Consider the following 24902-nt stretch of genomic DNA (forward strand, 5'->3'; position numbering starts at 1 on the left):
TTACCAATTTTCATATATTTCCATAAATAAGCACGCGGCACTTCGTCCGGCGTGCGCGGCGGCGGCCGGCGAGAGGATCGTGGAAGTGGACATCTGTCACGGTGCAGGAAGCTTCATTGACCTCATCGCGTCCAGTCGATGGCCAAGCGATAAATACCCCCTCGTTGGGGCTGCGCTATCCTCAAACTCAAACACTCAAAGTAAAGAGGGGCAACTTGCCGCCTGGACCCCGTTGCCACAGATGCTAATTCATACATTTCCGATTCACACCTTGGAAGCGATTGAACCTGAGGATGTCGGCTGCTGTATGGTCCAGGAACTCGGACCAAGAGATCTCTTACACAGCCCGGGACCAAAGTATCTGGTGTATAGCCCGTAGCCCAAAGATTATCATTATTATTATTGATTGATTGAGTGGCATCATGTTCCATCTGAAGAAGAGACATCTGAGGTCCCGAAAGCTGTAACATTAAATATTTTTGCATTTCAACTAATGGCGCCTTTATATTCCGTAGCGCTGTACAACGGGGGGGCACAATACAGCGAGTGTGGAGTTCATTCTGACCAACGTACCTGAAACAGGAGACCCAAAAGTCCACATGGAGACCGAGGCGCACAAGACAGAGAAATATAAACCTACGAGTTCGATATTACAAAGTTCATAAAACAGCAGCAGTCTCATCAGGCGACTCCTCCGAAAAAAGAATCCGTGCATGGAGGATGAAATTGTCAAAAAAGTTGGCTTTTTTAAAGCTTCATTTAAAGACAAAGATGTGAAAACTGAAACTCATGTTTTATTGTTATGTTGTTCCGGTTCTCTTTCTGTCCAGTATCGGCCATTTTTGCTTTCTTCCGTCTCCAGGAATACTTTCCGCATCTCAAATTGTATCATTTCTGAAGAATTTATATACGTATATTGTTCCAAGAACACCATCCCCCCACGGCCCATACGTTTGCTATTTCTGTCTCCGGGACGAGCGATAGAAAGACTCGGATTATTTTGACAGCGCGCGCCGCGTGGGAAACGTCGCTGGACGGACGGACGGACGCGGCTCCGGCATCCAATCTATAATTTAATGCTACAGATAAAGCGGTTCGCCCCCACGGCGGATCGATACTTTCCTACTTAGATCAGACCAATGTAATGACGCCGCGGACGTGGAAAAGCGTGGAACCGCGTGGTTGGTCGGCACGGTGCCCATTAACCCTTTGCGTGCCACGAGGTTCCGTGACGCATCGATTGCATCACTTCTTTGTATACTTTTACCGCGTTGCAGGTGTGGAAGGCATTAATTCATTTTGCCAGACAGGTCGCTGTATAAGAGAGACTAAATACTAAATCGCAGCTGACGAGGTGCAACTCTACAATGGCACAGAGCTCTGGGGCTCGGCCCCTGGTCGGCCCCAGTCACCGCCAGTCTGGATTAACATGGCTGACCCGACAATGACCACTAAAGCTATAACTGGGGCAGGGTCAGGGGTCCTTCTCCGTGCCGACATCGCATCTGCAGATAAGGGCACGTTGGCAACTCAAGTGCGCTCCTCACCTTGCTATGCCAGGGGTAGCTGCCCCTCTTGCCCCTTGGAAGTTACGGCCCTGATCACCACAGCAGTTACCGGCTACCAGGGTAAGACCACTGGTCTGTACACCGGTGGGGTTGGCTGCTGTATTACTGACCGGCTTGATGGGTTTTCCTTTTGGAATAATACTGGCCGTCAGGCTCTTTGTAACAATGAGGAATATGTCTCGGTTTTGCCCCTCTGCGCACACCTAATGCATTGGAAGTCTCCGACACTAAAGGGTTAAATGCTTTGGTCAAATTTCCAAGTCCTGCCAAGAATATTTTTTCACAAACAGCCGCCCCGGCGCGGCCATAAACAAGAAACTTATCTGCTCAGCGATAAACCCCAGGGATAGATCCTTTAACCTGGATACATTGTGTATTATCCATGTTCAGCCCCAGGAGACCACGGGGTCCAACGGATAACAAAGGAGATGGAACCATCCATTAGACTGCCCAGCCGTGACATATAAATGATCTGCACACCCAAGGAGATCCCAGTCTATGACTGACTGGAGATGCAGCCCCGGGTGGTCGATCCCTTTGGGTCCAAGAACCTCTTGATGGTCCATGAGGTCTCCTGAAGTCAGATGAGGGATCCGGTCCAACCCTTTCCAGAGCGGTAAACCATCGGCATGCTCTTGTATCACTTCATACGCGTGACACCCGCTCAGAGTAGTTTTACCCTGCGAGCTACAGAACGGTCACCATTTCTCTGACTTCTGTAACTTGGCAAAATGATAGAACAGGGTCAAGGTATTTACTTTTCTTTCGGAAACGGATATTTTTTTTCTATCATGTGCCACCAAAAATCCAATCAACGGAGAGGATCAGCAATCCTCCAACCTGGGAATTCACCGCATTGCGGTAAAGCAAGACAGAAGGCGGCGGTCGATCCGGTAGGACCCGGAGCGGGGAATCCGATTGGAGAACAGCTGGTCGATACCATTTTACAGATGGTCCATGTACGCCCTGTATGTTTGCTATCATTTTTTGATAGCTTAAGTGCACCCCCCCCATCAAGTTTCTATCATGGCTTCCTTTCAATGCGATAATTGGCCTACAAAACATTCCGAGCTGGTTTATTATCTATTAAGTAAAATTTCACAAGACGAACAACCGTCCATGCCATGGATACGTTTACTCCAACCATAGCGTGAGGGACGGGGGTAAGAGTCACCGATAATCTAGGGTGGAATTTAACTTTTCGCTACACTTAATCACGTTTCCCTAACATTCCCTCGCCTCCAAGGCAGGCGATCTTGGGAAATGAAGGAAAATTTGCATAAAAAATGAATAATGCATAGACACAAAAGGTCGCCTGCGTACGGAGCGCACGAGAGCCGTCCAGGACGTCTCGTGAAGTAAACCCTTCGCTATAAAAACCTGGGCTGGAACGGGGCCGTCTTCGGGCATAAAACCAAATAAATGAAAAAAGAACCTTACGGACGGGCCGGATCGGCCGTTTCAAATCCCTTCCACTTGACTTTGGCAAGAGGGCAGAAATGCTATGCCCAGAGGACCTGGGTGGTCTAGATCTTCTAGGAAGCTGGATTTGATGAAGATATCTCCAAAGATGAAGGTGAACGCCAAAAAACCCTTTAAACCTGGGGCAATTTCCCTATAAATGCACACAAACGTTTTTTGGCATCCTTACGTCACGGCTTGCGGAGGCTCGTAGCCGCGCATGCTGTAAAAGGTGTCTTTAGGGGCTAAAATCTTATCCAAGCAGTAAATATAATGCTGAGCGTTTGCTTTGCGGGTTTCGCTGACATTTAACTTACTCCTCGTATCGAGCAAAGAGGAGCCGACCCATCTGACATAATACGGAATCCAGCCCTGCAAGCCACGCATCGCTCGTCTTATTTTTATTTCATTTAAATATAACGGGTCCTGGGGCAAACTTTGCCTAGAGGCCCCCAGTGAGCCCCCATCCCAATCATACCAGAGAGCCCTCTTCTTCTTTCATGGGTCATTGGCACAGACCACTACACTACACTTCCTCCTTTGCCATCTGTCTGCCACCTAATGACAGGCTCCGAGATATGACATCACATGCCGTGACATCACATTCCAGGTGATGTGCAGACCTCAAGGGACAAAGTGTTAGTGGAGAGGTCTGCACCATTGCCTATTGAAGGGGCTCACAATACAGCAGCTGTAGGGTATGCCGGACCCCAGGGCTGCTGCTATGATTCTCATTGGTCAGCCCAGGCAGGAACTTCCTGTTCTCTCCCCGCGTTGCTTTAGCGGACGGCGCATGAGCCTCTAGCGCTAGAGATTGTTTCCAGCCGCGCAGGTCCCTCCGTAACGCTATTATCACAGATATCTCAGGGCGAAATTTGACCCTGTGATGGGGCAACAAGATGGCGGCTCCCGCATACAGCAAAACATCAAAAACAGAGGGGGTTTTATATTAATAAGAAAGCAAAATGCTTAATGTTCTGTATATATATATGATATATATATATATATATATATATATATATACATATATGTGTGTCTGTAGGAATTAGCACTTTGGATAATATTGAATATATATTGAAAAAGGAAGTGCTTCCTAACGCCAGCCGCAGAACCGCTGGATTTGGGTTATACGCAGCCTCGGCACGCGGTGAATTGAATTGAATGTCGAAGAAAATTGCCTGAAATAAGTACGTTGCAGAATTTAAGTTTAACTCAGTAGGCAAACAAACTCCTGTCTAATCCCATCACATTAACGGCTCAAAAGAACTTTAATTAGGATCAGGTTCAGTCGCAACAAATTATCCAAAATTAACTACAAAAGCGGGAAAGTTGCATTTCTATTGTTTGTAAATATTGTGAATTCAGCTGGGATTTCAAAATATTCCAAATTCAGACCATGAAGACGTCCAAACAGAGGATTCACGGGTGTAAGCGGCTGAAAGCCAGGCTCTTTTTTTAGAAGCTTAATGATATTTAGAGACACAGAATCTGCCGGCAGATCGGCCCCATCCGGCCCCCGTCTAGTCGCCCGTTTCTCCTGCTGTAAAGACTTAAACCTTAATCAGTCGTTGGTCTCGTCTTGGATTCAGGAGCCGGATGTCTATCCCATGCATGTTTAATGCACATGATTAAAAACATTATATATTTTTGTAGAGTGTGATATATTTTGCCAAAAGAAAAATGTATATACACCATACCATTCAAAAGTTTGGGGTCACTTAGCTGTTAGAAAACAAGGACATTTCTGGCTGTAACACAATTGCAAAAAAGGGTTTTCTAACCATCAATTAGCCCAACTTAAACTTGGATCAGTGAACACAACGTGCCATTGGAACCCAGGAGTGATGGGAGTGATAAAGGGCCATTGGAACACAGGAGTGATGGGAGTGATAAAGGGCCATTGGAACACAGGAGTGATGGGAGTGATAAAGGGCCATTGGAACCCAGGAGTGGTGGGAGTGATAAAGGGCCATTGGAACCCAGGAGTGATGGGAGTGATAAAGGGCCATTGGAACCCAGGAGTGATGGGAGCGATAAAGGGCCATTGGAACACAGGAGTGATGGGAGTGATAAAGGGCCATTGGAACACAGGAGTGATGGGAGTGATAAAGGGCCATTGGAACCCAGGAGTGATGGGAGTGATAAAGGGCCATTGGAACACAGGAGCGATGGGAGTGATAAAGGGCCATTGGAACACAGGAGCGATGGGAGTGATAAAGGGCCATTGGAACACAGGAGTGATGGGAGTGATAAAGGGCCATTGGAACACAGGAGTGGTGGGAGTGATAAAGGGCCATTGGAACCCAGGAGTGATGGGAGTGATAAAGGGCCATTGGAACACAGGAGTGATAAAGGGCCACTGGAACCCAGGAGTGATGGGAGTGATAAAGGGCCATTGGAACACAGGAGTGATGGGAGTGATAAAGGGCCATTGGAACACAGGAGTGGTGGGAGTGATAAAGGGCCATTGGAACCCAGGAGTGATGGGAGTGATAAAGGGCCATTGGAACACAGGAGTGATAAAGGGCCACTGGAACCCAGGAGTGATGGGAGTGATAAAGGGCCATTGGAACACAGGAGTGATAAAGGGCCACTGGAACACAGGAGTGATGGGAGTGATAAAGGGCCATTGGAACACAATTAGCTCCCCCCTCCAAACCAAGGACATTTCTGAGTGACCCCAAACTTTTGAATGGATATATATATATATATATACACACACACACATATATATATACACTACGCCAATCTGTCTCCCCTACAGTATCCGATCTGGAATCTGCGCATCTTTTACTTATCTGGTTTTGAGGCGGCGTCTGGCTATTTTCGTCAATGTCTGTCCTTTAAAATGATAAACGCTGGAAGGGGAACGGCTGGGGCTGCAGTTTCTCATCTTAAATTCTGGATGGATTTTCTGTACATATCTTTATAGTTTGCTGCTGCCGGCCCAGCCTTTAGTATTTCATATCTGTCAGCTGTGAGTTATGGCTCTTATTATTCGCAATGGAAAGTCCTCCATACAATCTTCACTTACAAAGTCGCATTTTTATTCAGGTCTACAGGATGCCGGCTGCGACGGGCAAACTAAAGTTTTTTTTTATTCGAAGAAATAAGTTAGGAAAAAAACTATGCATTTTAGTACTTGAACTTTATTATTTCTATTGTAAGTATATCGCGTAAAGAGAACGGAGCTATTCTGTAACGGCTTGAGAAAGGTTATTGATCCCTTGAGTTGAATCGGACTACCTGCACGTAGACAAACAGGAGAGGTGATAGAGGGCAACCTGGCCTTGGGCCGCTATCAGCCGGAACACAAACTAAATTCTACCCGGTAATACCGACGCCGCCACTGCGGGCGCCATATTTAATACTCTCCTTCTACGCAAGTCGCTTTATTAAACTTCATGAGCTATAAGACAGTCCGCCTCAGTACATTTATGTAAAGGTGAAGAGCCAAGTCGGAGAACGGAGTCTTAATCGCCAGGATTTGGGGTGAAGGAGCTTTTTCAGGCTTCTAGGACGGGGTGTCACCGGCCTCATTGTACAGCGCTGCTGAATATGCTGCGATATAAATCTAAAAATAATAACTCATAAACCATTAATGCCTATTCAAAAAGGCAGGAACGTTGGTAAAATGGTCCAAAAGTCTATGGTTTGCAGTGAAATTGTTATCATCTGAGCCCACAAAGAACCTCACGCCTGGGTTGGCTCCTGAAGAAAACTGTGCAGGTAGCACCACAACTCTCATAATCCTCAGTCAGCGGCCGTTAACATAAGAAGCCTTGGCGTGTGATCTCTATTAGCACCGGTTCAAAATCATTTCCCCGGCTCTGTGATTATTTCAGCAACGGAAGTCAGAACTCAAAACCCATTCTTCATGAAACAAAGTAACGATCCCAAAGGATTTCTCCCCTTTAATAATAATAATAATCATAATTCAATAACTTGACGTTTCACGAGGAGTTCCGGTGCATGCGATGCGCACCAGGAAGAAGAAACGCGCCAAACGTATCACTTTATTGTAACACAACAATGGTGAAAATAAACAAGAACAGCGTTTATTCATTCAATGTGGACATTTTCTGAGTCCAGTACCAACCTTTTCTCACACTCTGAAGTGTGTTTATTCCGTAGGTTAATATCCAGCGAGGTGAGACGGGGTACGGATACTCACCAGGCCGCCGAATATACCCCAATACCCCATGCGCCCCTTCTGCCACCCGTTACCGAATCGCTTACCATGTTACCTGATCACGGCTTCTTAACGTAAACGCAGAGTATTTTAGGAAGGCTGATCCCAGCTTTAGCGTTAGAGCCGCAGGGTGCGATCGCACATCCACCGCGCTCTTGTTTCTCTTTAAAGCCACCGAGGATTCTGCTTGAGGCGTTGGTGTCCTGCCGCCCCGTTCATCTCGGGTAGAAGGGGGAATGGAGCGGCTGAATTTCGGGGAAATGACGGTACTTGATGCAGAAATGTCCCAGGAACCAGAATAGGTCGCGTCTTTCCGTGAAGTAACCATCCATGATACCGATAACAGGTGATTATTCTTCATCCTCTCCATAGGTGACGGCAAATTCAAAATCTCTGTAGCAAACCATTCCATCAGCGTCCCGATCGACCTCCCTACAGAAGAGAGAGAGACCACACGGCGCGGTGAGAAACCATATTTAGATAATAATGACCATATCTGCCTGCTACACACTACCCCTTCAGATGTATAACATAGACGGCGAGTCAGCAGTGGCCCCCGCAGCCCCGGCGTGTTGACAGATTAAGTTGTTTTTCTATTTTTTCGAGGAGTTGAAGGACTTTCTGTAGGGACAGAGAGGTTTCGTTCACCTTAAAGTTGCAGTTTCTGGGTTGCTCAATGTGGCTGCGCGTAAATCATTCTATGGCACGGTGGAGAGGACCGGGGGGACGGCACACAGACCACGCAACGGCCATATTTGTAGCTTCTATCTCTTTGTCCTTGTGCCGCCATAGGGTTGATTGGAGAAATCTGAAATAACTTTTCACTTATACATTCCCTGGCCAAGCACACTGTATAGGTGAGAACGGCCCACCTTTCATTCTCGTCATTCTTCGGTGACAGATGCACTTTAAGTCACCGTTGCCCGTATCTGACCCCAAAAAAACACAAAACGGAGCCTTCAGAGCTGAAACCCATTCCTGCTTCCCGACTTGACATTTCATTCTAATTTGCAACGTTGTCTTTTGAACAGGTACCGGAAAAATGGCCGTCGCGGCTCCACATCGCTTGTCGCTTTCACTGAAGGGACGGTGAATGCGCTTGGAATCCAGCCGACAGACACAGTAACCGTAACCAAATAAAGATCTCATAAGCCTTTGTTTTGTCAGAGATTTAAGATCGCGTCGGGATAGAAAGTTTACGGCTCGAGAGACTCTTCTATCCGTTTACTGAACGACGGACCGTAAACACCTCGTTCCGTATTTATACATATTTATCCGAAGCGATCGATGGTGAATAACTGCTCTGATCGGTCAATGAAAGGCCAGGCTGGGTTTATTATTACGCTGCTTAACAAGCTGATGGGGGATACATACGGCGCCAACACAAATCAACCCTTTTGGCCTAAATATGTGATCGGCAAAAAAACAAAAACAAGACGGAACGGGAAAGCAGATACACTGAATCTGTCGGCAGATCGGCCCTCCTTGGCCCTATTCTTGGTGTTTTTCCTTAATCAGCCGTTGGCTTCATCAGTTATGGTCCTTCTTTTCCTAAAAATGTCTTAATAAAATCTTTGTTAAAAAGAAAAAAAAAACAACAGCTGATCTTTTCTAAAAAAAAAATATGAATGCAGAACAGCGAGAGTTAAAATACCGGAATGATTCACGCAACAAATGGAGTTTAGGACACAATCCCCGATCCTGCGATCCTCTCAATATGGCGGCAGGCCGCGGATACGGGTTTCTCCTGTGGGTCGGGACCACCGCGGTCTCTGCAGCATCGCATGCTAAAACTCGCTCATGAACGACGGTGGCGGATTTTTGCCGTTACACCGAGGCCACTTTTATTGAGTGGAAAATGCAACATTTAGGGACTAATTTAAATGCCAAATTGTGCATTTTCTACAAAAATTGTGGGATTTCCCCAGACGTTGGAACAGATTAAGTAACCTCGACGCGTTTTTTTCATGATTCATCTACCTTGCTAAACGTTTCATTTTTCGCCAGACTGTGTTTGCAAACATTAAAAAGCACGAGTCGGTGTTTCTCACCGTTCCCGGCCCGTGAAGACATCCTAGTAACACGCAAAGGGACGGCTCTGAAGTCTGCTGGAATCTTTGGGTAATTTCAGGCATTTCAGACGGCGAGGAAACGGAAGGAAAGAAATCTGATGGTTCTTCGGAATCCATTGCGGCTCCAAATATGTCGGCTCTCGGCTGCTCGCTAAAGGGTTAAGGGATTTAATTTCAATTTGCAGGCTCTCGCGCATACATCAGATATATGAATTCACAAATTCCTGTATCCCAAGGTTAATCCCCTCCTGCTTGAGCTGCCGATGGATTAAAAATGGCAATTTCCCTGCTCGTTGCCGGATAGACGGCCTGAAGGGAAATGTCAAACTCTGGAAACGTGGGAACCTGCATTGACCAAAAAACTATAATTATTATCTGATCTGCCAGTCATCAGGTCTACCCTCCAACAGCCACGTAACCAGACAGTGGGGGGCGCTGCCTGCTCCCCCAACAGCATTTCAAAAGTCTTTGGGTACCATATCACTTTACGTTATCTCTCACTGGTGTAACTAGAAACCACCCCAACTTCACCACGCAGTACGTCGCACAGTGACATCTTAGCCCCCAAACAGCTCGCCTGGGCCATCTTAGCCCGCAAACAGCTTGCCTGTGCCATCTTAGCCCCCAAACAGCTGGCCTGGGCCATCTTAGCCCCCAAACAGCTTGCCTGTGCCATCTTAGCCCCCAAACAGCTGGCCTGGGCCATCTTAGCCCCCAAACAGCTTGCCTGTGCCATCTTAGCCCCCAAACAGCTGGCCTGGGCCATCTTAGCCCCCAAACAGCTTGCCTGTGCCATCTTAGCCCCCAAACAGCTGGCCTGGGCCATCTTAGCCCCCAAACAGCTGGCCTGGGCCATCTTAGCCCCCAAACAGCTCGTCTGAGCCATCTTAGCCCCCAAACAGCTCGCCTGTGTCCATGCAGAATGATGTAGCATGCAGGAAATGGATGTGATGTCACTTCCTGGATGCGGAGAAAGAGCGCAAGAGATCATCCACTCTGTGACGCTGTAGGCGTAACATCTGAGGCTTTTAAAGGGGTAGTCGCAGGTGCAGCCGATTGTTAAGCCTGTGATTACACAATTAACATGATGGAAAGCTTTAGTGTCCCAACCTGCCCCTCCACCGCCACCCTCGTCTTGGCTGAGGAAGCATAGCGCTGGGTATAAAGCCATCGCGGAGATCGTGCCCCACAGTGTCACCATCGACGCCTCCGGTGGAATACATGGGCCGCGATTAGACGTTTTCAGTGGCCGGCGCGGCTTGTAACGTCACAGATTTCAGTTTTATTCATAAGGAGGATAAATCTACGTTGAGAACATTTCTAACCCGAAACACCATTTAACAAACGCATGCGGCAGGTGTACGCGTCGCATAAAACAAAGCGCAGCGTTAAATGCCGAGGACTGAGCGGGGATCAAGTCATTGGAAACCTCTTTAGTAGATAAGTATCTTGTACCATCTTAAACTTGATTATACGATGAAGATAATAGGGCAGAGAGGCTAATCATTTAATCCGCTAAAAGCGGCGATCTTGGAGATTGTGTTCAATAAGACTAACGCCACTGTGATTGAGCTGCCAAAAGAATATAATTAACCCCTGGAGTTCGAGTAGGTTAAGCAACGGATTCACGCTCAACCTCTCACGCACTTGATGGGTTAAGAATGTATACTCCAGACAATCATTCTAAACATGGAACAATACAAGGGGGTCTAACAACGTGGGCGCAATGAATTACATTACCACGGAACACTCGCCTCCCCAAATGCTCTCTTTACTGGAGCATCCTTATAGAGAGAGGACATCACTTATCGTATATAAGAAGAATGATTAACACTGCGAGTTCCAGAGAGGTGCCCAGCAGTATTCTCATATGATTACTAAAGGTAATAATGTGATAATTTGTGTTAATAGCAAATTCTAATTAATAATAAATTATATAATAACACAGATGAACCTCATACCTCCCAAGTATATCTTCAAACCCCTAAAGCCCTTTGCCCCTCTATCCTCCGCTGATGCCCCCTCTCTCCCCCCCTGATGCCCCTCTATCCTCCGCTGATGCCCCCTCCTTTACAGGAGGTCGGAATGTTTGCTGGGTATGAGGGTATGGCAGGGTTCTACTGCCCTAAAAGCCCCGATAATGTGTATAGAAACAGCAGGAACCGGCTTTATAAATTGAACGGGGAAAATAAACCCCATTATTCTTCTAAAAGCCCCACTCAGTTACACAAATAGCCCTGCCCCAGTCACGCCTCTAACCACACCCACTAAAAAGTGCCCCTCTTAGGCCATTAGAAACGCTGGCTGATAGGGCGTCTTATCCAACTGGGGCTAATGACCGCCACGTGGCTTAACGGCTAAAATCACAGACAGCAAAGTCTGCCCCAGTGCAGCCGAATAAAGATACCCCCCTGGATCCTGTATTTACCCCTGGAGTACAGTTTACCCCCAAATTGTGAAAGCAGTGCGTGGCCCTCACAGCGGGGAGCAGAGGGATTTCTCCAGCCATTCTGTGCCTGCGCGGCAGCCTCCTCTGGGAGCTCCCGGCAGAAACGGCTCCACTTCAGCTCATTGTTTGTCGGATTAATTACAGCGCTCGTTCCGCTCGTTCCTGTGCTACGGAATAAAAGGCGACCCGGATCTCTTCTGGATAACGATGCTCCACAATGCGGCCTTTACAAGCCGGAATCACATTAACTCATCGACTCCACTCGCTGGGACCGATTACAAGTCCGAGGGGAAAATCGCTCTTAATCAAGCAGAACTTAACTCTTTCACTGCAAGATAAACACAGTCACAATACTTTGGCATGAAAGGGGTTAAGAATTGGCCTCATTCAGCCCCCATTTAGTCGCCCGTTTCTCCTGCTGTAAAGACTCAAACCTTAATCGGTCCTTGGTCTTATCTTAGATTCAGGAACCAATCACCTCACTGGATTAGCCTCTAACACTTCTGCTGGGAGGCTATTCCACTTATCCACTACCCTTCCAGTAAAGTAAAAGAGTTATGTATTAACATACAGAAAAAAATAAAGTGTATAAAGCGTCTGGTCTCCTAATTTTGGCGTCTGATTTAAAGGGACAGTCTATTGTCCCAGGCTGCCTCGCCAACAAAGAATGCAAATTAAAGTTTGCTTTATAACTAGTTAATATGCATTTTCTTAACCTATAGAAAAAACTATCACAGTTACCCTCTTTATGGTCTCTTTTACTTGCCACTTATTGGCTGCTTAAATCACCCAATCAGTGGCCGGAAAGTGCTTCCAAATAACCCCTAGCGCTGGAACCATGTGGGGCAAGAGGCAGCAGATTCACATGGGGGGGATTCTTCACGTGAAAATGTAAGGGGCTCACATGGCCATCATAAGCATTAAAGTGCACAGCGGGGCTGATGGGTCTCTTTAAATCAAAACATTCACTTTACAAATGAGTGATTTTAACGGGGGAAACATCTGCATTATTACAGTAAATAGACAATAAAAGGGGTGTTATTTGGGCTTTAGGAGCCGCCGCGGTGAGATTTCCCCTCTGTAACCGCAGCACGCGTGTAACGAGGACGCCGAGGCTTCACATGATGCAGAAACGCTGCATGCGAGACATTTTGCCCGGGAGGCTCCGTGGAGCGCGTCGGCTGGCGTATTTCTCCTGCCATATGGTCAGGATGGGCTGGTGTTTTTTTTTTTATAGAATGATATTTTTGTTCACTTGTCAGAAAGCTGAGAAAATGAAGTGTTTGTGTTTATTGGTTCGCACATTACCGGAGGAGGAGGAGGATTCCATGGTCCCTGAGGGCCACTTTTTTCAGATGTGCGAATTCGCTTCGTCGATGGGGAACGCGGCAATAAATAGAGCATTTGCCAGCGATTTCAGAAATTATATAGCAGATTACATTTTCCGCGTATCTGTGCGCCAACGTAAACCTAAACTAAACGCACCTCAAGGGACGAATCGGCCAGATCTACCCCGATCTACCCCGATCTACCCCAAGCAGGACTTCTGCCCCAAACACAGCTTCAAAGCAAAGCTCAGGACGGGATCGAGGCATGAAATACGGATATATTAATCAACAATCTCCATTCTTGCTTTGGCCCCGAACTCGGTTAAAGAGGGGAAAATATTTTATCATTGAGCATAACCCCCAGCGCTGTATAAAGAATTAACTCCCAGCACTATATATACAGTAATATAACCGCCCAGCACTATGTATACAGTAATAACCCCCCAGCACTGTATACAGTAATATAACCCCCAGCGCTGTATAAAGAATTAACTCCCAGCACTATATATACAGTAATATAACCGCCCAGCGCTGTATACAGTAATATAACCCCCAGCGCTGTATACAGTAATATAACCCCCAGCGCTGTATACAGTAATATAACCCCCAGACTTTAATTAGTCAGAGTGTCCAGAAAAAAGATTAAGACTGAGCCATTCTATTGTCCCCCACAGGCAGTATGATAAGGAGTCGGGGGGGGGGGGGTTAGTGGACTGGGGATCAGGTAACAGAGCGAGAATCATACAAACGGCTGAAAACATATTATGGGGCAAAAACTACAACTGGGGTAAAATTCAAATAAAGCGATATTTTTGAAAACGAAAAATGGTGGGAGATCCGCTTTACATAAAAGGTTATTGCAACATGATAAGGAACAGAAACATGATCCAGAATATGAATTCAGCAACGTGTCCACTTTAAATAAGAAAACTGAGCCTTTAGTTGATAAATCTTTTTTCTATTCTGACCCAATATGAGGTTTGAGTTATAAAAGCTCTCAGGACCTCAGAGGTCTCTTCTTGAGATGGAATCTGATTAAGGGCTCCGCTATAAATCTACAGCATGGTAGGCTTTGGAAAAGCAGCTAGGGTTTCCTACGATGCCTCGGCAACGCGGCATCAATCAGAACGCGGCTTCTGTATTTTCCGCATGGAGGAGCCTTTAAATGCCAACCCGCTCCTCCACTTGGCGAGCCGGTGGCAGATAATATCGATGAATGAAATAGACGGGCAGATTAACGTGACTGAGCCGCAGAGTTAGCACTCTTAGCCAACCGCGAAAAGATACAAATCCTTTAGTAATAAATCTAATGCAATAAACTGGTGTAATCTCAGTAATTGCTGAAAAATGGCAGATAGATTGGATGTAAGGGATGTTTTCTGGAGCCGAGCACCATTCCCAGACGCTTACCCAGCGATTCCGATCACACGCGTGTAGCGGCTCTTTTATTAATGCAAGCGTGCTGAAAAATTCACATCAATGAGATATGTATGACACTCATCAGACACCGTCCCGAGATCCCGAGACACCCGGAAACCCCCATAATAATAAAAAAGAAACCGTATTTTATAGCTCTCTACACCTAATAATAATAATAATAATAATAATAATAATAATAATAAGCAATAGTTTGGGGTCACTTAGAAACGCCCTTGTTTGTAAAAGAAAAGCACATTCTGTCCATTGAAATAACATGCAATAAGTCAGAAATTCAGCGCAGACGGGGTTAACGCTGTAAATGTCCATGGAATCTCATAAGCGTACAGAGACCCTTTATCACCCCCATCACTCCTGGGTTCCAACGGCCTTTTATCACTCCCATCACTCCTGTGTCCCAATGACCCCTTATCACTCCCATCACTCCTGGGTTCCAATGGCCCTTTATCACTCCCATCACTCCTGTGTTCCAATGGCCCTTTATCACTCCCATAACTCCTGTGTACCAATGACCCTTTATCACTCCCATCACTCCTGGGTTCCAACGGCCCTTTATCACTCCCATCACTCCTGTGTCCCAACGACCCTTTATCACTCCCATCACTCCTGTGTCCCAATGACCCTTTATCACTCCCATCACTTCTGTGTTCCAATGGCCCTTTATCACTCCCATCACTCCTGTTTTCCAATGGCCCTTTAAGTTAAGTTTGAAAGGCTGGTGGTTAGAAACCCTTTTTTCGATTTATGTTACAGCCAGAAATGTCCTTGTTTTCATTAAAAACAGCTCAGTGACCCCAAACTTTCGGACGGTAGAATGTATTTGAAATCCACCTTATGTGTAAATATCCAGTATTGTTAAGTTGCTGATTGTTGCTGGAGAAGGCAGAGTGATTTATTTAATGCTAGTTCTGACACATTCTGCCACAGATCTCAGCTTCCTGGAGATAAACTTTTAAAGCAAATACCTCCTAAACAATCGAAATCCAGTTTTAATATTCAAATTTGTGTTGTCCTCTTAACGCCATTAAGTAGACAGGGGCAGCAGTCCCTACATGACAACCTAAATTATTTATTATATTCTTGACAGTGAGGGCAATAAAGATCTGGAATGCACTGCCTCTAGAGGTGGGGGCCATGGGTCTTAGAGGCTTACGAATGTAAATATCGGGTGATTTGTGGTTGATTGGCGGCTGATTCACGCAGCCCTTGGAGTCATAAAGGGATTTAATCCCGTAACCGGCGTGATCTTAACGCTCTGTGTTTGTCTTCATTCTGCTATTAGGGACACGCTGGAAAGATGGAACTCAAGGTTCACCCATGTAACTATATACCAGGGGCAAGAAGGTCACAGAAACACTATTTACAACACTAACCTGCCCTACTCTGTACCCCGCAGCAAACATGACACTTTAATGATATAGGGGAGAGTACTGGGTCTCATAAACAGCAAGATCACGGTCTCTGAGGACCTCTCTTCTCCACAAGCAGACAGAACGCTCATAAATCCCGCCACGCTTTGTCAAGCCCAGTGTCGGTATCCCTTTAAATCGGGTATTCTTTCCATATTAACAGATACCGGTTCCGGGGCTCTCCAGGAACAGGCAGCCCTCCGTCTTCGGCTCCACGGACGGATCTCTTCTCTAAACAAACTCTGCTTGTAAGAATGTGTTAATTCCTCGTGAACGACGAGCAGCCTAATTTTACCCGGCAGGAATTCATTTAAGGGTTTTGCAACCCACGGGGTAATCTGCTCATCTTTACCGGAGTCCTCGTGATGCTGCGGGTATCGCCAGCGTAACCCCGTTAAGGATGAGTTGGTGCCGCCGTCGATACGCGAGGTTATGGAAAGCAGACGGGAAGAGGCTGAGGTAAAAAACGCAGCTAAATAATTACTGTATCCCTTCACGTCTACTTCATGTTTATTAAACATCAATATGTCGACGATCAGACTTCTTTACCTCTCTGCATTAATAAAGGAGTCCGCGGAACGCGTCGGACGCAGACTGAGAAACGGAACGGATTATTACAAGTTCCGTTTTCCAAAAACAAACAGATTCATTTGTGGGAGGGGTGTGACAAATTGGGCGGAGCTTACCTGGGAACTGACAGACCATTAGTATGGGTGGGGTCACTATTAGGCCCCTCCTTTTGCAGCACACCTAGAAATATGGAGCTCTCCAAATCTTTGAATTTTGGAATACGAATCGTCAATAAAGATTACAAATAAATCTGTTCTGCTGATTGAAAACATTTTTGAACTGGCAGAAAGGGGCAGCTGTCAGAGCTACAAACACACGAGCGATATACCTCATCAGCGCTACAAGAGAGATCGACATCATCAGATCTACCAACACAAGAGTGATCGACATCATCAGATCTACCAACACAAGAGAGATCGACATCATCAGATCTACCAACACAAGAGATCGACATCATCAGCGCTCCCCCTGGTTTCTCCCCCATGATGGATGAAGGTATATCACCTAATCGAGTTTCCAAATGACTTCCCTATAGGAGACGTGAAAACGTGAGAAGCCGCCTCGGATGCCGTATTTTTATCTGCTGAATATTTATGAGGTTTGGGAGTCTATGAGCCGAGTTTCTATTCAACTTCCCTGGAAACACCTGGAATCGAGACCGAGCCGCTCATCGTCAGGGTTCCTCTCTATTTACACCACATAAGCAGGATTTAATATATGCTGCCGTTAAATATTTGTGACAGATCCATCGAGTCTCCAGTTTCAATAAACATAGTCTATTGTGTCTGTGTGGGGGCTGACGTTATGTGCATAAGCGGTAATCATCTCGAGACGCAGGTTTTCATCGCATATCTCTGCATCTTGTCTTCTGGTAGATTAAGAATCAGCTTCTCGTTGGAAAATGAAGGTGGGACGGGGCAGAAGGAGACCAGGTGCTACCAAAACACATCATAGCCAACCAGAGGTATAGAACCTCAGGCGTTCTTCAAAGAGTGATTGTATCAGTACAAGGACGTCTGAATCAGGCAACATTTGGTTTATAACTGAAAGGGCTTCCCATTCTTGTTGCCCAAAATCTGCGTGGGGCCGTCGTTCATCAAACGCTGTGCCCCGGAGCCTTCAGAAGCTCAATATCACGCAGGGAAGTTTTTCAGCCACCTGTCTTAGTAACTCTTTGGCCGTGTGTCATTTCTGCCGGATACGATGATTAGAATGGGAAAAATGCTTTTTTTTAAAACACGGAATTTAGAAATCAGGCACCACGGTTCACTAAGATTAGTTTATGCGAGAAACAGGACACTGTACCCCTAAACTCTGCTTTGTCTTCATATACCAGGGGGATCCGGCCGTAGCCTGGGGTGGGTAGTTAAAAGCCGATCTACAATAAATGGAATAGCAACAGGAGACAAAGACAATGGACCAAAAGACAAGAGATGAGAATACTTTTATACATACGCAGGGGTAAGGTGGACGGAGCCGCTGTTCTAGGTGGGTTGCCTATGGGCCAGCTTGCGTAGAGCTGGGAAGGGTTAATGGGGAACAAACTTCATTTGTGATCAGCTATACCCTAAATGTGCTTTTATCAGATGTCTTTGACCCATTTTTGCCATTAAACGAAACTTCCTCGTTATTATAAACCGTCTTTCTTTGTCCTTTCCCTGTCTTTTTTTTTTTTTAATGCGGAAGAGAGATTTGTGAATGCGTTATGAGAAAGATGAATTGTAAAAACTCGTAGCAATGATTAATTGTCTGGCGATGAAAGATTGCGAGACGGCTTCTTAAGAATCCAGAAACAACAAAGGAGGAGAGAGAGAGAGAGAAAAAATCAACTGCAGGAATCAGCGGAGGTGAAATGACACGGTACTGTGTATGGGGTTTCCATGGTAACTGGCGCTCGCAAGACAAATGCTTCCTATTCATTTGGATCCTCGTACAGGTTCATAAATCTAACTTGCAGAGAAAGCACAATCTCGAGGCGGCTTGGCTGCGCCCGCAGATAATTTTCTCCTGTTTCTAATTATGGCGCAGAAGCACAAAACAATGAGGTCATTATTAGCCGACGATGAACTGAAAGACTTAGGAGCGCACCTGCCATCCGACCTTGTGTTTATCTAACAGAGCAGGAGCTGGCGGGGCAGCCGGCGACCGGATAATAACGCGGTGTAAATGGTTTAATGAAAGGCCGCGCCGCCGCCTCTGTAGGATGCTAATGAGCGGTACAAACGCTGATGTATTTATCGGGTCGTGCATTTTCACCAAATTTCCGGACCGGACGTGTTTAAAATACATTTTATGCGAGTTCCAATCTGGCGCCTTGAGTGGTTATCAACCGACGACTGGTTATCGGATGATTCCGTGGCTTGGATATTTTAATTGGAGCAGAAAGAGTGAACCTCGCGTGCCGTACTTTGTCTCGCCCTGGCAGAGATCTTACGCGGCAAATTTAACCATTTGAAGGCCGCTCAGGGGTGAATTAGACTGACTTCCAAAGGGTTAAAGCGTTTCTATGGAAATACAGCAGATTTGTGTGCAACATAAAGAAAGAAAAAAGCTGCTATTACCTGATTCACACATTGGCAGGAAAATGTTAGTAAAACACAGCAATATAAGATATAGCTATTCTAAAAAAAGATTATAGTAAATCATTTAAATAAAACAAATAAATCAAACGGTAAATGAACAAAAATCATTTATAGAAAAATATTTTTTTTCACAATCTAATAACAAGAATCGAATAATTAAATAGTAAAAAAAAATTATATATATATAAAAAAATAAATAAATATATATATATACACACACACACACACACACACACACACACACACACACACACACACACCTCCTAGTCTTGCACAAAGCCTCAAACGGAGGCTGAAACGTTGAACTTATTGCCACCTGTATAGGAACAATAAAGCTTTCTAAAGTTAAACCCCTGAGAACGCTCGCTCTGTACGAAGAGTGTTATACAAATGTCCAAAACACCAGCGCGCCGGACGCAGCTGGAGTCCGTGAGTCTATATAGTATATATATATATATATATATATATATATATATATATATATATATATATATAATGAAGTGATACCTTTATTGGACTAACATGATATTTAAAAGACAAGCTTCTGAGAGTTATCCTCTTTTCTTCTGGTCTGAAGCAATACTGATCAACATGATAGAGGTTACCACTTAAAACAAGTGATGGTGTAAGAGAAGGGGGGTTGAGTGGGGTGTCATAAACGATGGGCCTTGAGGTGGTTGAGAGATAACCAAAGACCAGAACAAATAAACATAGGATAACCAATAAACATATTAACACATCCGAGACAAGTATAACAATGAGACACGCAGTGGACATTAAGATGAATGTTCATATAAAGTTGTGGTTGTGTCAGGAAACCCGAACCCACATTAAGTTATTCCTTTATGGTGTTGAAATACGTATAATAATAATAATAATTTTCATCTCAAATGTTTTCCTTTCGTGGGAGTCTTTAAAATTCCCTTTAAATTTCCATATATCCATATATATATATACACACATCCATACCGTTCACATAGTTTTCATGGAAAACGAGGAAATTTCTGTCCGTAACATAATTGCAAAAGGGTTTCTAACGATCAATTAACCTTTTAAACTAAAACTTGGATCAGCGAACACAACGTGCCATTGGAACACAGGAGTGATGGGAGTGATAAAGGGCCATTGGAGCACAGGAGTGATGGGAGTGCTAAAGGGCCATTGGAACACAGGAGTGATGGGAGTGATAAAGGGCCATTGGAAAACAGGAGTGATGGGAGTGATAAAGGGCCATTGGAACACAGGAGTGATGGGAGTGATAAAGGGCCATTGGAACACAGGAGTGATGGGAGTGTACGCCTATGAAGAGATTCAATTAAAAATCAACATTAACCCCGTCTGCGCTGGATTTCTGATCCATTTTGCGTTATTTTAATGGACAAAATGTGCTTTTCTTTAAAAAACAAGGGCATTTCTAAACGACCCCAAACCTTTGAACGGTATTGTATATATATATATTATATATATATATACTTTACATATAAAGATTTCTATTTTACGGCTCACAACGTGCTTCTCTTGACCATAGTAGTCAGAGCCATGGAGGTTACCGGTGGTGTTGGTAACAAGCTGCAGACTTCATTTACTGATAAAGGGGTTTGTAATCACCCAAAAGAAGAAACGGAATGAATCTTACCGGAACGCCTCCACCGCTGTCTGTTCACACATGCGTGGGCACACGTGTTTGAAGGCACGTTTAAAATCATCCGCTGTTAGATAACCACGACCTGACCACAGAAATAAAACTGTGATTATTATGTCAAATATTAAGTTATTTGCAGTCATTTATAGCTAACAGAAGGGGCAGTTGCAGGTTTTAATGCACCCTCAGAGTAAACATACAATAAAGTAAGCACTTTCTACAATAAAGTATAAAAGTAAAAGTTAATCTAAAACGTAATGAAAATGCACCTAATTGAATTCTAAACATTTTGAAATATTAAACATATTTAGGGGCTCGAAGGTCATAGGGGGTCGGATGAGGGTCCTGATGTGTGGGCAAAATTTTGGAAAAGGTGTTCCTTTTTTCAGAGACTCGATCAGGAATAAATACTCACAATGAGCATCAAACACCGAGAAGATCTGTCTGTGGTCTCCGATGCTTAACTGGGCTGCTTTCTTTATAGTCATCATTTTCAGAAAGTCATCAAGAGTCACCCCTAAACAAGGACAAATTTCGCAGACGTGAGATAAAGAGATGTGGCACCGTGACTAGCGTGTGCGTGGCACAACAACAGAGCTCCCCAAATCCATATGTCAGGGCCATCGCTCTTAGCCAACTGACTACCGGACATTTAAAATGCCTAATGGCCCTTGGGCCACTACAACAAAAAGAGGAAGTAGACAGGAATGTTGGGCACACCACGACAGAACGCCCAAAAAGCCAAGAACGTTGGGTCAGCAGGGTTCCTGGCTAGAACTTTGGATACTTTTTAGTAACAGCATGGGCCAAGCAGCGTTCATTAATAACAACGTGTGGAACCCCATTCAAATAACAGGGTATGGCTTTTTCAGACACATTATTAATATCATCACAAACATACACATTTAGGCAAAAGGGACCTGCTGTTAAAAGGGGAAACAGAAGTTTGTCAGGTTGAAGCATTTACTCCCGAAGAATTACCTGCAGTGTTTGGCAGAGAAGACGTCATGGAATTCACTTCCAACTGAAATGAAAATACAGAATGTCAGCATATGGGACCAGTAAATACAGGTTAAATGTGTCGCCCATAAGCATGACAAAGGATCCTGGGATTATTATTCTTATAAAGGAAAGAATGTTAGAGGAAAAGATCCATTTTGGGGAGGTAAGTAAAAGAAGTGAATCTAGTGCTAAGGTTGAAGTGTGGTCTTATCACCATAGCAACAGATACTGGCACCAAAAGCACCCAAACATAAGCGTCCAAAAGCAAATTATACTCTTAATTGTTACATCACATGCCTTCCCTGCCAACATAAAGGATTTCCTAACTTAATTTAGGCAGAGTCATAATCATAATCCACGATGAACCCAATGGCCCTGATTAAAGTCAAATAGTTGCCTCTGTCACTTAGTGTCGGTTACTGGTAAGTGAAGCAGTGGGGCATTGTGAATTAGACCAAGGGGTTCGGCTATTTCTAGCGTGAACCTAAATGCAGTATTATATTCATCAACCCATTCTAATCGCACCATTAAGGCTAGGTTTCCAAAACATTTTTTCGTGATAATAAAAATATTTTATTACTGTGTTTACAAAAATATTTACAAATAATAAGACAGAAACACATCAAATCATTTGCAGAGCTCTCTGCTGACATCTTGTGGTTGAAACGCAAACGACAACAGAAAAAAATCACCGGCTGAAAGAAAAACATATCAGCTAAAAATATTTAGTATGAAGCCCCCCACATTCCTGGATGGGGATAAAACTCCATTGTAAACTGGATTGGGGGAGGGGCTACAGATTTTAGGATGCCTGTGAGCTCTAAGGTGTCTCGATTGATCTTTAATGGGATCTACCTGAATCGTGAAATTAGTTAAACATCTAAAATTAAAGGTGTCGCAACTGGAATTTGTCTACAGCAGGCATAGAAACATTTTAGAAATGGGTTATATAAGCACAGAACATTACCTTGGAAGGCTTATAGCCAAACAGCATTACTACTGCCACTTTCAGATCTTCTCTGCTTAAATAGCCCTTGTTCTCGCGATCACAGGCGTGAAATACCTGCGGTAAGAGAAGACAACTCAGTGAAAAGTATTTACACAGAACCTGCTCCTCGGACTGATCCTCAGGTTTCTACGTAATAAAAACCTTGTGTGTTATTTGGTGATCAGCCGTCGCATTCTCATGGGTTACTCTTATTAACTACTGAGGAATTCCCTGCTTGTTTTATACCTCCTGTGCTGGGTAACTGTTCCATGAACCCATTAGGTTGATGGTCATTATGGATCTGGCCTGCCTTTGCCTGCATTATCATTAGATTCTATACAATTAAAGCTACACTCTATTGATTTGGCATCCGTCACATAGACAGCAAGTCAATGGAGAGTAGGGTGGCCTGCGTTTGGAGGGTGATAACATCATCAGGATGAGCGTAAAGTGCGTCGGAGGTAAGCGAGAGGGACACAGAGGGAGCAGAGGTGTCTCGGAGAAACACAAAGCGAAAGGCAAAGAGTGGGACGGGAACATTTCTAGCTGGAGAGTGGGGAAGGGTTTTGGAGGAACACGGAGGGCTTAGTAGTTAGAAACATGGAATCTGCCGGCAGTTCAGCCCCGTTCAACCCATCTAGTCTGCCTGTTTTTTCCTGATGTAAGGGATTCAGACCTTGGTCTGGTCCCATAGTGAGAAAAGCTTCATGTCTATCCCATGCATGTTTAACCCCCCACACACACTGTATTAGCCTCTACCACCGCTGCTGGGAGACTGTTCCACTTGTCTACCACCCTCTCAGTAAAGTAAAACTTCCTTCCATTCCTCAGCCTCTGACCCTCTAGTGTTAGATTCTACTTCTTTGAAATAAACTTCCTTCTGTCCTTTATTAAACCCCTTTTATATATTTAAATGTCTCTCTTTTCTCCCATCTCCTCCCTTTCTTCGCCCCCCTCTCCTATACCCTCTCTCTCTCTTCTCTCCCCCAAGCCAGAAATATTGAGGCCCCTCAGACTTTCTGGATAATTTTTTATCCTGCAAAATATTCCCCATTTTTGTCTGTCGGTCTGTCTCTCTCTGTTTACATACATACATATACATATATATATATATATATATATATATATATATACACACACACAGTTACTATATAGACCAATGGGCAGGGGTAGCATTTGGGGGTCATGGCTTATAGGGGTGGGAAGATGTACCCTTTGAATTTTTGCCTTTCCCCTACAATTTCGGGGTAATACAAATATAGCAAGCAGTAAATCCTTATAGAGAGCTTCTCACGGGCGAGATAATATAATTTTAGATTAAGATCATTTTTCACTTCTTCCTCCAATAGCCCCATAAGAAATATTTCTTAATATTAATCCTCACCATAAGTGATGTACAATGTACGACGACCATTCATTTTACACAAAAACGCATATATTATAATAAAAAAGGGAAAAAAACTTCACCTGAAACCAAATATACAGAATGAGATAAATAATTGTTTATAAACACATCGGGGGCGTTGGGGAAAGAATGAGATGAACTGAAATTCTTTATTTATAATGAAATTTTGATAAAGTTTGAAAAGCGACGCTAAGTAACCATAGTAACCGATGGAGCACCCCATTGCTTGCTATGATGAAGAGAACGCCTCAGAATTGTTTCTTTGTATTGAATTCTAAAGTTAAAATAAATGGGGGGCTAAAAAGTTATGTGGCGCAAAGTTTGACAAAGTGGTTACCATAACCATTCTGGTCCAATCGCCAGAAACAGTCTAGTGGTTGCCATAGTGACTGCATCACTTCACGCCAGATTTTTCCCATAGTACCTGGGTGTAGAGAGTACCCCACTGGCACATGAATGGTTACAAGCAGAAGGGGTCGTTCTGCTTCAAGTATCTTCTATTTCTAACCCTCACCCCCCCCAGGGTATTACCCCTGCCCTTCTGCCCTCGCAGGGGCCACTCACTTTAATAAACTTCTTCCGGTCATATTCGGTGACTTCCCGCTCCGGCCGGAGAGACAGACCAACCGCGCGAAACATCACAGCGAGCACCCGGTCACTGGAGTCCGGGGATGAGACCGCGCAGTAGGGCCGCGTTACCATAGAAACCGAGACACATCCAAACCACCCGCCACAAAAAGAGGAGGCCGCGGATTGGTCAGGGGTGATGACGCAGTCGAAGTGTTTACATTCTACTG

At 44.7% G+C, this 24902-nt stretch overlaps 1 protein-coding gene across 1 annotated transcript in view; it reads right to left on the minus strand.

The window, feature by feature from the left end:
- Window positions 1-24744, minus strand: part of LOC149271712 (EF-hand calcium-binding domain-containing protein 11-like) — a 46506-nt gene extending 21762 nt beyond the window's left edge. The window contains exons 1-6 of the mRNA XM_089507181.1: window positions 24670-24744; window positions 22680-22775; window positions 21692-21734; window positions 21126-21227; window positions 20705-20795; window positions 7277-7466 (exon numbers count right to left, since the gene is read on the minus strand). Of these exons, the coding sequence (XP_089363307.1) occupies window positions 7277-7466; window positions 20705-20795; window positions 21126-21227; window positions 21692-21734; window positions 22680-22775; window positions 24670-24744 (597 nt within the window). The remainder of the gene's footprint in view (window positions 1-7276; window positions 7467-20704; window positions 20796-21125; window positions 21228-21691; window positions 21735-22679; window positions 22776-24669) is intronic.
- Window positions 24745-24902: the final 158 nt, after the last annotated feature.

The sequence above is a fragment of the Sceloporus occidentalis genome, unplaced genomic scaffold (genome assembly GCF_023333645.1).
Source record: "Sceloporus occidentalis isolate IW3139 unplaced genomic scaffold, rSceOcc1.0.p SCAF_471, whole genome shotgun sequence".
NCBI lineage: Eukaryota > Metazoa > Chordata > Lepidosauria > Squamata > Phrynosomatidae > Sceloporus > Sceloporus occidentalis.